The 17,359-nt window shown below is 36.3% G+C and overlaps 1 protein-coding gene across 6 annotated transcripts in view; it reads right to left on the bottom strand.

The window, feature by feature from the left end:
- Window positions 1-566: 566 nt before the first annotated feature.
- CCDC126 (coiled-coil domain containing 126) overlaps window positions 567-17,359 on the bottom strand; it is a 47,694-nt gene continuing 30,901 nt past the window's right edge. For 4 of the 6 annotated variants that reach the window (XR_013553295.2, XR_013553297.2, XR_013553298.2 and 1 more), the window contains exons 3-6: window positions 8,885-9,024; window positions 5,731-5,813; window positions 4,394-4,471; window positions 567-2,235 (exon numbers count right to left, since the gene is read on the bottom strand). Coding sequence is in view for 2 of the 6 variants with exons in the window: in XM_060632722.3 (XP_060488705.1) it covers window positions 4,427-4,471; window positions 8,885-9,024 (185 nt within the window). In the remaining 4 variants the exon portion in view is untranslated. Of the gene's footprint in view, window positions 2,236-4,393; window positions 4,472-5,730; window positions 5,814-7,240; window positions 9,025-17,359 lie in introns of those variants that run through there. The other 2 variants (XM_060632722.3, XM_060632721.3) reach the window with 2 other exon arrangements.

Below are 17,359 nucleotides of genomic sequence, written 5' to 3'. Positions count from 1 at the left end.
TACAAGGCCTCCTCCTAGGAACTTGAGATGAACAATCTGATTATTCTTTTTTCTATTTTCTTTTTAAGACCTCACAGGGCCTTAGACACACTCCATCTATTGTACCAAACCCCACAGGGTCACATAGGATAGCATCACCAGTGTTTTGGAGATAGAGGCACTGAGTCAGAAATTACATATTTCCAAAAGTCATACTGATAGAACATGGAAGTTAAGAGTCAAATTTTCTCAACTTCAATTTAAAAAATCTAAAGTATTTTAAAACAATCAACTTCAAAATAATATTTATTTTCTAAATTAGAATACATAATAAGGGGCACCTGGGTGGCTTGGTCAGTTAAGGGTCCAACTTTTGATCCCAGGTCTTGATCTCAGGGTTGAGTTCAAGCCTTGCACTGGGCTCTGTGCTGGGCACGAAGTCTACTTAAAAACAAAACGAAACAAAACAAACAAACACAAACAGCACATAATGACTTTATATATATGTATATATACATATATATATATATATACATATATATATATATATATATATATACACACACATACATACATATACACACACACACACATAGAAATAACAAGCAAGGCACCTGGGTGACTCAGTCGGTTAAGTGAAGTGTCCCACTCACTTTTGGCTCAGGTCATGGGATCGAGCCTCATATCAGGCTCCCTGTCGAGCCTGGTTGGGATTCTCTCTCTCTCTCTTTCTCTCTCTCTCTCTCTCTCTCCCCCACTCTGCCTCTCTCCCCTGCTCTCATGTACTCTCTCTCTCTCTCAAATTAGAAAGAAAGAAAGAAAGAAAGAAAGAAAGAAAGAAAGAAAAAGAACTAGGATAAAAGGTTTGATAACGTCCTTCTTAAATTATATCCACCTACCACAATATATTCAGTATCTACTATGCGCCAGATATTGTCCACTCAATACTTTTGGACTGACTCTCCGAGTTCAGATTTGAAGAAAAGAGTAAATGGGGAGGTTTTCCTCCTTTTCAAACTCATGAAGAAGAAAACTTGATCATTCTAGAAAGAGGGCAGAGCAGCCACTTCTGCAGGCACCGGGGACCTGACCGTCTCTGAACACACTAGAAAAGCCTCTGGCTTTGGAACAGGTAGCGAGGGAAGGCTGCTGTAGAAGTGGTGCTTCAGCAGAGACCTGAAGAATGAGAAGAAGCCACTCATGCAAAGTGCTGAGAGAAGAGCATTCCAGACAGAGGCAAGAGTGTGAAGGAATGACAGAATGCATGAAATAGAGACCACAAGTGATAGGAGATTCCAGAGAAAAGGGATCAGTCCTTTAAGGTTGGGAATCAGAAACTTGGGAGTCCTAAGTATGTAAAACTAGAGAGCATATCAGAAAAGGACCAGGCATTCCAGGCAAGGAAATGGAAAAGAGCAAATCTGAACTATATGATGTAAAACAGGGCAGGCAAAACCTGACAAACAGGAAATAATAATCGGATTGTTTCCTAGTTGTGACCAGTTCTGGGCTTGGCTTCATCTGTTTGGAATTCCAACAGAACGTTCTCAGATGGCCAAAGGGCTCCAGCTGTGACTAGAGTTGGAACACTGTTTCCATGTGGCCAGCACTCACGCCTTATTTGCAAGCCCAAATTCACAAGCAAGAAATACTAGTTATTTTGGTTTTGCAGGAGCAAAGGAAAATACTTTCCATCTGGCCTGAGTTGTGAAGAAACCAATTCTTCCTACTCTGAAGCCAGTATATATAAAGTGTAGACTCCCTGAAAAAGAAACGTATGGAAGATATAGCTTAAATCTTCCTGAGGGTAAAAGAAGGACCCGAGGTCATCATTTTCCTGGTAAAGCTAACTGAGCCCTAATCAACAATAAGAAAAATTTCCTCCTTTTAGAGTTGTGGCCTTGGCTTCCTTTTTAGCCTCAGGAAAACTTTATCATTCGAGAAACACAGGGCAGAGCAGCCACTTGTGTGGTTAGTCTCTCAGCCCCTGAGATGAGGCTCTATGTCAGAAAAGCCACGTGTTCTAATCAGAAAAAGAGTTACCTCTCTTCTGCTGTTGACCATGGTTATTTGGTACTATATTAAAACCCAATAATACATGATAGGGAAGAAGATAAAAGGAAGAATTGAGCCATGCAGAGAGATAGAAAGTGATTTTAACTTAAAATTCTCAACAGTCACACCACTTTCCCCGGGAGAGTTTAATTCCAAGTGCCACTTAGTTATTTTCCAAGGCAGAAAATGACAGCAGACTATCTGAGGAGAAAAAGAGAACAAACTACATTAATATATCAAAACCACCCCCCACCCCAGCTTCTGCCTGCCTTCCTCCTACAAGTGTGTCTTTGCCAGGAAGCTAAAAGGAGAAGGGTATTTGCAGCTAAAAGACACTTTTAGAGTTTGCAATAAGCAATCTTTACATTCTCAACATTTTTAAATACATCAAGTTCAGGGGGGAAGACCAAAGAGCTGCCCTTTTATTATATGGGGCAAGTAATAATTGACAATGCTTAAAATAAGGATTTCCATGTCACTTTTTACCTCACTTCTCTATAGAGATGTCAATTCCAGTCTCATGACCAGTGTGTGGACCATGTGCAGTGCGCAAGCTTTGGAGAAATGGCTAGGTTTTGTTTTTTTTAAATGTTTATTTATTTATTTTGAGAGAGACAGAGAGAGAGAAAGAGAGCATGGATGCAGGGAAGGGGCAGAGAGAGAGTCCCAAGCAGGCTCCACGCTGTCAGTGCAGAACCCCACACAGGACAGGACTCAAACTCAAGAACCATAAGATCATGACCTGAGGCAAAATCAAGAGTGGGAGGCTTAACAGACTGAGCCACGCAGGCACCCCAAGAGAAATGGCTGGAAGTTTTTAAGCCTCTGAATATATATACATATATACATATATATATACATTTATATGTGTGTGTATATGTATATATACATATACATACATACTTTTTTTTTTTTTAAGACAGAGGACACAAGTGAACAAAGAGCAGAGAGGGAGAGACAGAGGGAGAGAAAGAAGTGGTGTTCATCCCAAGCAGGGCTCGAACTTACCCAATGCAGGGCTCGTGCTCAGGAACCATAACATCATGACCTAAGCCAAAGTCCAATGCTTTACTGAGTCACCCAGGCACCCCAAGGCTCTGTTAGTATTTCAGAAAACTCAAGAGATACTATGTGAAACTCTTAAATCAAGTCATTATGAGACAATTTCAGTCTCCTTTAAAAGTCATCAAATGGTTCATCTGAAAAACCTAGAGAGATTAAAAGGAGAAAAATAGACCAAGAGAGTGGTGTTGAATCCCACTCTGTCTAGCCTCTAGGAAGTGGAAAATTATAAGAAATATTTTGGCCCCAGAAAAATCCCTAACCTAAACATTGAAAATAAAATGTTAGTATTAGATTTTACAGTGACAGAGAACTGCTGTAGGTGAATTGATAGTGCCCCAAATCCCACGGTGAGTACAAAAAATGGCCCTGACACCTGTTAGGATGAGCACTGGGTGTTGTATGGAAACCAGTTTGACAATACATTTCATAATAAAAAAAAAATTAAAATAAAATTTAAAAATGGCCCTGAGGGCAGACTGAGAAGATACTGTTCACCCTGGAAGAAATCTGCACAAATCCAACCCCTCCCTTCCCTTCATTCTAAGATTGGATGTAAGAGACAGTACTATAGCAGGCTCATTTTTAAACTCCCAAATACAATAGCTTGGTGCTCCCAACCAATTCTGCAGGAATGGGTTCATCTCCTATGATCCCCATACCCTGGCCATCCTGGGCATCAGGATCCTGGGTGGTGGGCTACCATCAATGCCTGGGCACCAAATGCATATTGTGTGATGCCCTGCAGACTCTGTGCTTGCTGCTGACCCAGGCCTTTAAGAGCAGAGTAAGGAGTGAAGAGAGAAGCAGATCTTTCTTTTGGATCAAAGGACAGAAATTCCTATGTCCTAGGAACAACATGGACTATACTTAAGCCAAGATTAGTAGAATAGACGGTAAGACATGGTGCTAAGAGTACAAACTCTAGAGATAGACCTTTCTGGGTTTGAGTCTCTACTGTATGGTCTGTAAGACCTGTGACCAGAGCTCCCCCATCCAGTTTTTCTGCACCGGAGTCCCTTATTTAGAAAATGGGGGTAATAGAACCTCATAAAGTTGTTTTGGAGATTAAACAAGATACTGTACATGAAGAGCACAGCACAGGGCACAGCCCTTTGTAGATGCTCAATAACTGTTATTACCACAGAGATCCCACTGAATGAGAGGCATGATTAAAAACAAATTCTCCAAATCCTTCCTGCTCTAAATCTTTCCCCCTGGAGCACATTCCAGTTTTGAATAGTTTTAATATAGGATGTGTAGAGATTCTGCCAGGAGGCAGGCCAGTGGCCCTTACCTAGCAGAGGTCCTTTTTCTGTGTCTTCCTGCTTCAATCATCCACTCGAGGCTTTTGAAATGAAACTCCCAATTCAGGCTCAAAGAAAAAGAATAAAAGGGAATTTTTTCTCTCCTTTTCAAACTCATGAAGATGAGAAACAAATAAGCAAATTAAAAAAACCATATTTATCTCAAAACTGAAGATAACCTAATGCTATGCGGAAATTCCCAAACACCAGCGGCTCAAAATGTTTTGTTCCCTTGGGCCTTGATACCATATCTACCATGACACCCTCTCACCTAAAAAGACTCCTCCGAACCAGTTTGTTTCTTTGAGTGAAAAATTGGTAAACATTAAAGAAAGGGTGGGTGGGTGGATGAATTAATCACCTGAGAAAGTTAAATGAAAAATGATTTATTCAAATAAATGATGCTGCTAATCAACGATTAGAAGCAATGTGAAGTTATCCTTGACCTAAGGACTCAAAAGAGGTCCTAAATTCATTCTGGAAATATGTTTGAAAAATACTGACATTGGTGAAATCGAAAAAGACATTAAAAAAAAAATCGGAGGGGGAAATGGGCATTGAGGAGGGCACCTGTTGAGATGAGCACTGGGTGTTGTATGGAAACCAATTTGACAATAATAAATTACATAAATAAATAAATAAATAAATAAATAAATAAATAAATAATAATAAAAATCTTTAGAGCCTAACTTCCTTACTTAAACACAGACTAATATTATTGATCCATTTTAAGCCAAAAGGTGCAAAATGACAGACTTGATCTGATTAAGCACAACTCTGACCACTAACCAGCTCTCTAACTCAATTAATGGATTAGCCATTCTACATTTTATTCCCAGTCTTTCTCCTACCCTGCAAAATGCTTCTACCCTCTTGTTTATAACATAAAACAAGGTTTGAGGATGGTCACCCATTTTAGATTTTTGTCATTGTAATTCTATGCAAATGGAGATATTTCACCACTTTGTCTCCCCCAAATTGCTAATCACACTTTACTGGGTTACCCATTACCACCCAAAATAATGGACAGCATGGAGTAATGCAAAGAGGACAAGCTTAAAACTTGTCCCACACCTACGTCTAAATCTTTTATCTGCAAACAAAATGTCTAATAATTGACTGAAAGATATATCAATGGTGATATAGCCACAAAGTAGAATAGCCATGAAAGTTATATACTTACTGACTTGGAAAGAAGTTCATACATTATACAAAAAGAATACAATGTATGGTATAATCTTTAAAAATATAAATAAAGGTATCGATACACAAAGCAAAAGGCATAGAATGGCTTAGTAACTAGTTTTAACAAATATTTATCAGGCACCTATTATGTGTCAGACACAGTCGCATGTGCCCAGATTATATCAGTGAACAGAATGAAGTCCTTGCCTTCACAGAGCCTAGATTCTAAGAAGCAACAGAAAAAAACACAATACATTAACATACAATTTAATGTTAGGTATATCACAATTATGACAAAAAGTAAAAAGGGAAAAAAGAGTGCTAGAGGCATGTTAATTAGGTAGGTGGTCAGAGACATATTTGAGCCAACACCTGAGAATATTGTGGAAGGGGATGGGAGGGGAAGCATGAAGATATCTGGGAATAGAGGAATATCACATTGAAGTCGCTGAGGCAAAAGCATGGAAGAGAAAGTCCCAGGAAGACAAAGTCAATATGGTTGAAGAGGAATTAAGAAGGAAAGGGGTAGTTAAAGATGAAGTGAGGAGGCAGATAGGAACAAATTAGGGCTTGTGAGGCCACAGCAAGAACACTGGATTTTATTTTAAGTAGAAACAATACAGAGTGTGGGCAGGGGAGATCAGATTCACATTTATATGCTAAAATGTCAATAGCAGTTGTCTGTAGGTAGAAAAATTTCAGATTTGTCCTCCCATTTTGTTTTTCTATATTTATTCTTATTTTCATATTTTCTTTCTCTCCTCTCTAGCTCTTGAGCTCTCTCAAAAGATGACTCTACCATGCCCCCAACCAAAACTTAAGAATCATTCTGGGCTTTCAATTACTTAAAAATTGGTTTCAATTAACTCATTGATTCATTCATGCATTCATTCATTGTCTTTTTCATTATATCATGTCCTCTTTTCAGGTAAACATTTCTCTTAAAAAAAAAAAAAAAAAGGATAACAATTTAACTACATCGATAGCAGCAGAAAGTGGTTAAAAACAGAACAGTGTTTGCAATTAAACCAAATGTACAAGTCAGAGGTTCTTATGTACGCTGTTAACACTTTAGTCTTCTGAGACAGAATTAAATAAGATGAGGCAGATTCTGTACATTTAAAATAAAGAACATGGTGTCACTAAAAAGGCAGACCTGAGCCTCTATAGTCTACCTAACTCCACAGTCAAGGTCCTAAGTATTTCTTGAAGACAAATGAGACCCAAGTTATCATCAACTATGTAAAATAATGTTTAAATTACTTTTTTGCCAGTATACTGCTTAAAGATATTCTGAAATAACCCAAAATTACTCTGAAATAAATATGAAAGTTTTAATATGTTTCGTGACACCCTTTGTGTTAATGTCCTGATTAATTAAGATTAATTGAAGATATAAATACTACAGTATGACCTTTAAAAACTCAATAGTAAACTTCAACTTGAGGGTACAAACCTAGGAACCACCTCCGATCATAATCCTCAGACTTACTCCCATCAAATCCTGAACTCAAACTCTCCTACCATGAACAAAGCAATTTTCCACTGTTTTCTTTTGATAAAACAAAACCCCCAGTTATCTAAGATTCCTTTCAATCACTTACCACTTTTTAAATGCACAGCCACCATTAAAGAAAAAAACTTATCACACCTTGTAAGTACAAATAATATATTTTATTTCATCCCTGAAAACAAAAACAAAAATGTCTACATCTAATAAGACTGAACAATTATTCCAAACTTCAACTGGCAATGGTATGTAATTAATTTCTTCACATAGAGTATAGGGAAAAGAGTTTAGAAAGCTACCTTTCATGAAACAATATTTTCTCATACTTATTTTAATAAAGCATTATAATTATTGCTACTATGTGTGGTAACATATTATAATAATAAACAATACAATATCCAAAACTAAATTCAATATAGCCTAAATCTAAAAGCTAGCTGCACTTAAGCAGTTATTATAGAGAATAAATACTATGAAATACAGGGCACCATATGGCAATTAAATTTGCTACAAGGGAAATTTAAATAAAGTTGTACGTTGCTCTATACTAGAATTATCCAAGATTAGGATCTCTTGTGCTATATACAATAGCTGTTTTCCTGAAAAGAGAGTCAATCTTCATAGCTTAAATTAAATGCTCTTGTTTTTAAGTGGTCATTATATAAAATGAATACCTAATATATCTTTTACACAAATCCACAATTTCATGAAGCCAGATACTCTTACATAATGTTAACATTTTCCAAGCAATTTAATGCAGCACAAAATACCTTTAGTATACACACCTGGCTAAAGACCTTAAGCATCCCAGTCTCACAAATATCTCAGTCTCCCCTTCCACTGCCAACATAACAAAAGCAAAACTTACCCAAATACGGAAATAATGTGCTTTCAATAGCACAGACACTCAAAAGGTTAAACTTTTAAATTAATATTCATGTATGTGAAAAATCATGAATACTTTACTTAATTTTAATCTCATCATAAAAATATCTTTTATTCTTCAAGGTATATATGAGAAAATGTTATTTATGAGATTAGAGATTCCTATTTTTACATTATTTTTCTCAATGTTTAGAATAGGTTATGGACAGTGGCTACTAACCATCTCAAGATTATAACCTTACAAATGTAATTTTTCACAATATACAATAATTAACCTCCAGTTATTCTGAAGGCTAGTGCAAATGAAGACATTCTTTGGGTCATGATTTCAAAACATTATTTTCAACATTATACTTCCTTTCTCTGCTCATAATCTGAGTAACAAAATATAGTACTGGAAGTAAGCACATTTTCTAATAGTATTAGTCTAACAGTTAAACCTATTGAGAACAAATGACAAAATGATTCAATAACAACATTCTCTAAAAAACATGTTACATATTTAAATAAATATTTTATAGAAATGAACCCATGTCTTTCAGTGTTTTTGTTTCACCTCCATCCCAAACACAAAAGATTTATACAAAGATCACCTACCTGCTTACTACATCAACCATGTTACCAAATTCCCTTTAAGGATATAGTAGTACAGCACTGAAGAGACTTGCCTGAAAGCAAACTAATAACTTTTAAAATTTATATACAGAATTAGAGCTCTGTGAATCCAGCATATTCCTCAGAAATGCGTAGGGCTTTTATTGTACAGTATTATTCTATCCTAGCCAGCAACTTAAAAGCTTTCTGCCATAGGATATGACCCACGGTGGATGTAGCAGCACAAGGTGATCTTCAACTGCTATCTAATGCTGCCCGACGCATTGATCCTTTTATTTGTGGTTACCGGCACCAGGTTTCCACTTGTGCCATTGGTAGTGTTGGTTGCCGAGCCGTTCACAACAATATAGTCCACTTTGTTCTCCAGCTTTACCAGGCGTTGTAAAATGTCATCTAAGAGGACAGCAATTGTTCTCTTTAGATCCGCTACAGGGGAAAAAATCAGAATAAACTGTATTAAACATTGATAGAACACTTAATATTTGTATTTTCCTAGTTTGAGAGGGGGGATAATGAAACATTACTGAGTCATCAGAGAGAAAATATACTAGAGAGAAAGCTCTCATACCACAAATAGGAAAAACCTAATTGTGTAAATCAATAGCACCATATACAGACCTTCCTAAAGGAATTTCAGAGTTATAAATGTGAGGGCAACTCTCACCTTCTAGTGCAATAAAACACATTTGAAGTCTGGTTCAAAACTGTATTCCCTTTGTAAGCAGTTTGTAAAGATGACTGTGGACTAGGCAGGTAAGGTAAAACAAACTAGGTAAGTAAGTAAGAAATTCAATGAAATGCAGAAACACGAAACCTGGATTCTCCAGAGGCTGAAATGTGTGTATGAGTGGGGGAGCCTAGGATCAGGGCAGATGCCAGGAAACTGATTAGTGCAGTAGAGATAATAACAATAGTTCCAAGTTAAATTTCTTCCAGAATGACAGGGAAGTTTATATGTCTTTGGGAGATTAAGGGGTTTCAATAGAATCTACCTAGAAAGAATGAAATTAGGACTTTTCCTTAGAATTATTTTTTCAAGTTTCCCAAAGGCGCCTGTACATATGAGGTACTCAGTAAGTGGCAACTAATATTGTTATTTTTTGCTGATTTCGAACTAAAAAGCAACTCAAGCCCTAATATGTGACCAGGGAAACAATCATCTAACCACAATTGATAAATTTGCTGATGGTTCTGTCACTAAGAGATCAGAAAAAGCAAAAGCAAAATAAAAAAGATACATTGGACTTCATCAAAATTTAAAACTTTTGGGTATCAAAGACTATTATCCAGAAAGTGAAAATAACAGGCAGAATGGAAGACAATATTTGCAAATCATGTATCCGACAAGGGCTTAATTTCAAAAACATATAAAGAGCCCTTAAACAACAAAAGGATAACAACCCAATTTTTTAAATGAGCAAAGGACTTGAATAGACATTTCCCCAAATAAGATATGCAAATGGATAATAAACACAAGAAAAGATACCCAATATCACAATGAGATATCACTTCAGGATGGCTATAATCAAAGAAAAGGAAAAACAATATGATACTGGCACAAAAATAAACATATGGCTCACTGGAACAGAATAGACTCTCCAGAAATAAACCTGTGCTTATATGGTCAATTAATCCATGACAAAGGAGGCAAGAATACATAATAGGAAAAAAAGTTTCTTCAACAAATGGTGCTGGGAAAACCAGACAGCTTCAAGCAAAAGAATGAAACTGGACCACTTTCTTAGATCAGACACAAAAATAAATTCAACATGGATTAAAGACCTAAATGTGAGACCTAAAATCATAAAATTCCTACAAGAAAAGATAAGAAGTAATTTCTTTGACATTGGCTATAGAAACAGTTTTCTACGGGTGCCTGGTTGGCTCATTCGGTTAAGCATCCGATTTTGGCTGAAGTCACAATCTCACATCCGTGGGTTTGAGCCCCGCATCGGGCTGCTGACAGCTCAGAGCCTGGTGCCTGCTTTGGATTCTGTGTCTCCCTCTCTCTGCCTCTACCCTGCTCACACTCTGTCTCTGTCTCTCAAAAAACAAAATGTTAAAAAAAAATTTTTTTAAAGAAACAGTTTTCTAGATATGTCTTCTCTGGCAAGGGAAACAAAAGCAAGTATTTGGGGATTATATCAAGATAAAAAGCTCTTGCACAGTGAGGGAATCAACCAACAAAACAAAAAGGTAACCTACTGGATGGGAGAAGTGATCTGCAAATGATATAACTGATAAGGGGTGAATATACAAAATACATAAAGAACTTACACAACTCAACACCAAAAAAACAAATAATACAACTAAAAATGGGCAGAGGACCTTTGTAGACATTTTTCCAAAGAAGACATAACAGATGGCCAACAGATATGTGAAAAGATGCTCAACATCACTCATCATCAGGGAAATCCAAATCAAAACTATGAGATATCACCTTACACCTGTCAGAATAACTAAAATCAAAATAAGAAATGACAAGTGTTGGCGAGGATGTGGGAAAAAAGGAACCCTCGTATACTGTTGGTGGGGACGCAAATTGGCACAGTCACTGTGGAAAACAGTATGGAGGTTCCTCAAAACATTAAAAATAGAATTACCATATAATCCAGTAATTCTGTTACTGGGTATTTACCCAAAGAAAACAAAAAACACTAATTTGAAAAGATATATGCCCATCTATGTTTACTGAAGCATTATTTACCACAGCCAAGACATGAAGGCAACTCAAATGTCCAGTGATAGATGAATGGATGAAGAAGAAGAGGTACATAAATACATAAGGGAAAATTACTCGCCCATAAAAAAGAATGAAATATTGCCATCTGCAATGACATGGATGGAGCCAGAGCATATAATGCTAATTGAAATAAGTCAGACAGAAAAAGACCAATACTGTATGACTTCACTCATATGTGTAATTTAAGAAACAAAACAATTATATTGTACACCTGAAACTAACATAACACTGTATGTTAATAATAATTCAATAAAAAACATTTTCTTAAAGAAATAAAATAAGCATGGGTGAGCATATGGAGAAACTGGAATCCTCATACACTGCTGGTAGAAATATAAAATGGTCAGCCACTATAGAAAGTAGTTTGGCAATTCCTCAAAAAGCTAAATATAAAATTACCACATGACCCAGGAATTCCACTCCTAGGTATGTATATACCCCCCAAATTGAAAAGAGACTCAGAGATACTTGTACACCAATATTCACAACAGCCAAAAGGTGGAAACAATCCAAGTGTCCATCAATAGATGAAGAGATTGACAAAATGTGGTATATACATGCAACGGAATATTATTTAGCCATAAAGGATGATGTTCTGATACATGCTAAAACATGGATGAATTTAAAGACATTATGCAAAGTGAAATAAGGCAGACAAAGAAAGGGACAAATATTGTATGGATCCACTAATGTGAACTACCTAGAATAGACAAAATCATAAAGACAGAAAGTAGATTAGAGACTACCAAGGGCCAGTGAAATGGGGAAACAGCAAGCTCTTGCTTAATGGTTACAGTTTCTTGCTTAGAGTGATGCAAGTTTTAGAAAGTTAATAGTGATGTTTGTACGACACTATGCATTAATGCCACTGAACAGTATACTTTAAAATTATTAAAACGGCAAATTTTATGCTATATACATTTTACCATAATGTTTAAAAGTGAAAACAATGAAAAAAATTAGAATGGAGTAGTGAGAATAGTGGTTGTGGGTGGTAGCAGAAGGTGATTAGAAAATGCTTATTAAAAAAACAAAACAAAAAAATCAATGTGATATAAAGTTAGGGGAAAACTTTATTTGGAAGAATGAGACTCTACAAAAAGTATATCTTCTGGCATCGTTCATCATGAGAACTTACATATTCCAGTACAGCAGAAATGTACAAGAAAAAAAAAGTGTAAAAAAAAATCCTGTGACAAGTATTTAGGGATGAAATGTCATGGTACATAAAACTTTCAAATGGTGCCCCAAAAAACAAATATATTTGTATACAGAAGGAAAGATAAAAACAAATGCAGAAAAGTTTTTAGCAAATGGTGAGTATAGACAAAAGATATAGGATGTTTATTATACAATTTTCCCTAATTTTCGATAGACTCAAATTTTTCAAAATAAAAGACTGCAGAGAGGAGACCTTTCTTTATTAAGATCTTCCAATCAAGAGTTATAATAGTATTGGTAAATAGGACAGAATTAAATAATTTTTTTTAAAAAATCCTTCAGCAACAAGACTAAAGGGTTTTTCTCTGGAGGTTATCTCCAGTACAGTATTTGAAGAGGTAGCAACATAGGCCAGAGAGGTCTAGAAAGAATAGAACGGGGTGGAGGTAGGGGGTGAAGGGGTCTACCAGCATGTTAACATAAAATGAAGCTAAAGCTGGGGCGCCTGGGTGGCTCAGTCGGTTAAGCATCCGACTTCAGCTCAGGTCACGATCTCGCGGTCCATGAGTTCGAGCCCCGCGTCGGGCTCTGGGCTGATGGCTCAGAGCCTGGAGCCTGCTTCCGATTCTGTGTCTCCCTCTCTCTCTGCCCCTCCCCCGTTCATGCTCTGTCTCTCTCTGTCTCAAAAATAAATAAACGTTAAAAAAAAATTTAAAAAAAAAAAGAAGCTAAAGCCCTAGGATGTTTGACACCAAGCTGAGGTGTGACATGAATTATAAAGGTAAGCCTAATTATTGATTAGAATTAAGTTACATAGCAATTAAAGGAAAAGGCAGGACTAATGAGAAACAACTATATGATAATTTTATTTTAACAATGTCCTAAGCTGTTAAATGTATCCTTTCAAATATTCTAAAATCAAGTGTTTTAATAAAACATTACATGGGGCGCCTGGGTGACTTAGTAAAGTGTCCGGCTCTTGGTTTCGGCTCAGGTCATGATCTCACAGTATGACAGAGAGAGCCCCACCTGTGCTGGACTCTACACTGACAGCTCTCAGGACCTGCTTGGGATTCTTTCTCCCTCTCTCTCTCTGCCTCTCTCCTGCTCATGCTCACTCGTTCCCTCTCTCTCTCTCTCCCCGCCCCCACCTCAAAATAAATAAACTTAAAAAAAAAATACAAAAAACTCAGATTTGGGGGGCACCTGGGTGGCTCAGTCCATTAAGCATCCAACTTCGGCTCAGGTATGATCTCACAGTTTGTGGGTTTGAGCCCCACGTTGGGTTCTGTGATGACAGCTCAGAGCCTAGGGCTTGCTTCAGATTCCATGTCTCCCTCTCTCTGCCCCTCCCTGCTCACATTCTCTCTCTCAAAAATAAACATTAAAAAAAAAAAAAAAAACCTGTTTAAAAAAAAAAAACTCAGATTTTTAACTACTTTGCTCCATGATATAAAATTAGTTAGTTAACAAAGAAGAATAAAATTAATGTTTCCTGAACTTGGGATTCTTTCGAATATACCAAAACTCCCTTTCTCTAAATTCACAATATAATTTTATGTTTACATCTCAAGGGATTGCATATTTAAAGAAATTTATATTATATGGGAGTTCACAGTACTCCATAAACCCTATTAACTAAAGGTGCTGGTAATAAGAACTCTTTCCGTAACTATGAGCCCTGTTCAGAAACCCTAAAAGCAACTTGAAAGCAACCATATCATATCCAAACTTTTACCCTCAGCTCACCATTTTGACATTTTATCACACAGTAGACACTGAACAAATGTTTGAAATAAACATTTGCTGAATGTCCAATTCATGTGTTTGGTAGGTGGTATTGTTGAGATTGACATGAAGGATCAGATTTAGGAAAAGAGCCTTTTAAGGTTGTTCTATTTCTGCTTTAAGCTTCCCTATTCTGGAAGAAAAAATCAAATAGTTTATGGGGGGTGGGGGGAAGGAAAGAAAGAAAAAAATGAGCTGTAACAAAGGCACATAAAGACATAGATACTATCAAAATAGTACCTAGCCCAATTATTTCACTCTACACAAAAACCAAACGGAGGATATAATGCTACTAAATATACTAAAGATATTGGATATTGGATATAAACAGATTTTAACCATACTAAACATAATCAGGGACAGTGAGACATAGCAGAAAGCGACTCTCATACCAAGGAACAGAGGGAGAAAGAAAGTGGTGATGTAACCAGAGCCCAAGTCCAAGGAAAACCACCAGTGGAAAACAAAGCCAAGGCAGGCAGTCTGGGAAAAGCTGGTGCTACAAAAGAGACACCACCTCCGGCAGACAGGGAGGAAGAAAAGTACCCTAGCCTTTCCCTTGTCTTACTTTCCAAACTCCTGCCAACGCCCCCCACTGACTCAACCCAGGCAGAAGCTAGCTGATCTGGAAACTTGGAAAACACTACCTACTCAAATCACCCTCCTTTGAGATACAAAACAGAAGAGAGAAAGGTAAGTGAAGGACACCAGAAACAGGACCAGCACAAACAGCAAGTATACATGCCTTTTGAACCCCATACTTAGGTCTGTCTTGATTTATCTCTTATTTACATCTCAATAAGTTTTACTGTTTTTATTATTATGAGCTGCCTCAAATCTGATAACTAGGTGTGTCTAGCCAAGGATTTTCATATCTATATTCATGAGAGATATTGGTCCATAGTTTTTATTTCTTATATAACCTTTGTCTGATTTTGGTATTAAGCTAATGCTATTTTCACAAAATGAACCTGAGAAATGTTCTCACCTATTTTCTGGAAGACTGTGTGGAATTCATATTCCTATTTAAACTTCTGATAGAATTCTCCAGTGAAATCATCAGGGCCTGGAGATTTCTTTTTGGGGAGTTCTTAAACTATAAATTAAACTTCCCTAATAGGTATAGGGTCCCCATGATTTTTATATTGTACTTTCATTTTCATTTAGTTCAAACTATTTTTTAAATTTCCCTTCAGACTTCCTCTTTGATCCATAGATTATTTAGAAGTGTGTTTAGTTTCCAGTTACTTGGAGATTTTGTTACTGATTTCTAGTTTGAGTTCATTGTGGTTAGAGAACACACTCTGTATGATTTTAATTGTTTTATATGAATTGAGGTTTGTTTTACAGCCTTGGATATGATCTATTTTAGTAACTATTCCATGGAGTGAAAAACCTTGTATATTCTGCTGTTGTTGATAGAATTTCTATATATGTAAATAAGATCCTATTGGTTAGATTGTGTTCTAATGATCTTCTGTATCTTTGGAGATTTTCTAAATGGTTCTATCAGTTCCTGAGAGGGAGATGTTTCAGGTCTCAATTATAATTGTGGATTTACCTATTTCTCCTTTTAATTCCACCACTTTGTACATACAAATTTAGGATTGTTTTTTCTTCTGAGTGGTTTGACCCTTCTATGATTACATAATGTCCTTCTCTGACTTTGCTAGTTTTCTTTGCTCTGAATTCTACTTTATCTGATATTAATGGAGCCACTCCTGCTTTCCTTAATGTTTGCATGACAAATCTTTTTCTATCCTTTTACTTTTAGGCAGCTGATATTATTAAATTTGAAATAAGTTTCTTGCAGGGAGCACATATTTGGGTCATGTTTCCTAATGCAGTCTGTCAATCTCTTTTAACTGGTATACTTAAAACAGATTTATATTTAATGTAATTGTTATATATTAGTACTTAAGTCTGCCATTTAATTCTTTGTTTTGTTTGTTCTGTTTTTCACTTCCCTGTTTAATTTTTCCTGCTCTCTTATAGGTTATTTGGAATATTTTTTAGAATTATTTTTTTGGTTTATCTGAATGTATCTTTTTGTACAGTTTTAGTGGCTACTCTAGATACTATATCATGTATATAACTTACCAATCATTTTACCAATCTGAATGAAATACATAAGCTTTACCTCTCTTTACCATCTATGATGGTTCATTATATGTGTCAACTTGGCTAGGCTATAGTGCCTAGACAAACAAATACACCATTCTGGATGTGGTTTTGAAGGTAGTTTTTAGATGTGATTAGCATTTAAACCAGTAGCCTTTCAGTAAAGCAGATTACTCAATATAATGTAAGTGGACCTCAATCAGCTGAAGACCTTAAGAAAAAGACTGAGGTTCCAGGAAAAGGAAGGAACTCTGCCTCCAGACTGACTGCCTTTGGACTCAGGACTATCATGTTAACTCTTGCCAGAATTTCCAGCCTGCCAGCCTCCCCTGAAGATTTTGACTTTCCAGTCCTCACAATTGTATAAACCAATTTCTTAAAGTCCATCAATCTCTCTGTTCTATTTCTCTGGAAAACCCTAATACACCATCCTTTTATCCTACTTCCATTTATATTGTCTTAAATATTTCCTCTACACACATTTAAAATCACCTCAGCACTATAATTTTTGCTTCAACCATCATAGTTTAGAAAACTCCAGAAAAGGAAACCTACTGAATTACCCTTATTTTTATTTACTATATTCTGTCTTCCCTCCTTCCTGATAGTACCAAGGTCCCTCCTTTTACCATGTTTTTATTTACACTTCCTTCAGCCATCTCTTAGATTAGGTCTGCTATTCTTTTCCTTCATCTGAGAAGGTCTTTGACTTCCCCTTTCATTCCTGAAGGATATTTTCACTGGATATAGAATTCTGTATTGATAGTTCTTTCCTTTTAGCACCTGAAAACATATTTTATCACTTCCTTCAGGCCTCAGTGGTTTCTGATGAGAAATGCACTGTTATTTGACTTGTTTTTCCACTATAAGTAAGATGTCATTTTTTTCTCCAGGTGCATTTAAGATTTGATGCACTGTTATTTGAATTATTTTTCCACCATAAGATGT

The sequence above is a fragment of the Panthera onca genome, chromosome A2, assembly GCF_046562875.1.
Source record: "Panthera onca isolate mPanOnc1 chromosome A2, mPanOnc1 haplotype 2, whole genome shotgun sequence".
Classification (NCBI taxonomy): domain Eukaryota; kingdom Metazoa; phylum Chordata; class Mammalia; order Carnivora; family Felidae; genus Panthera; species Panthera onca.
The sequence above is the reverse complement of the archived record's forward strand: the minus strand, read 5'-3'. Positions and strand labels throughout refer to the sequence as shown.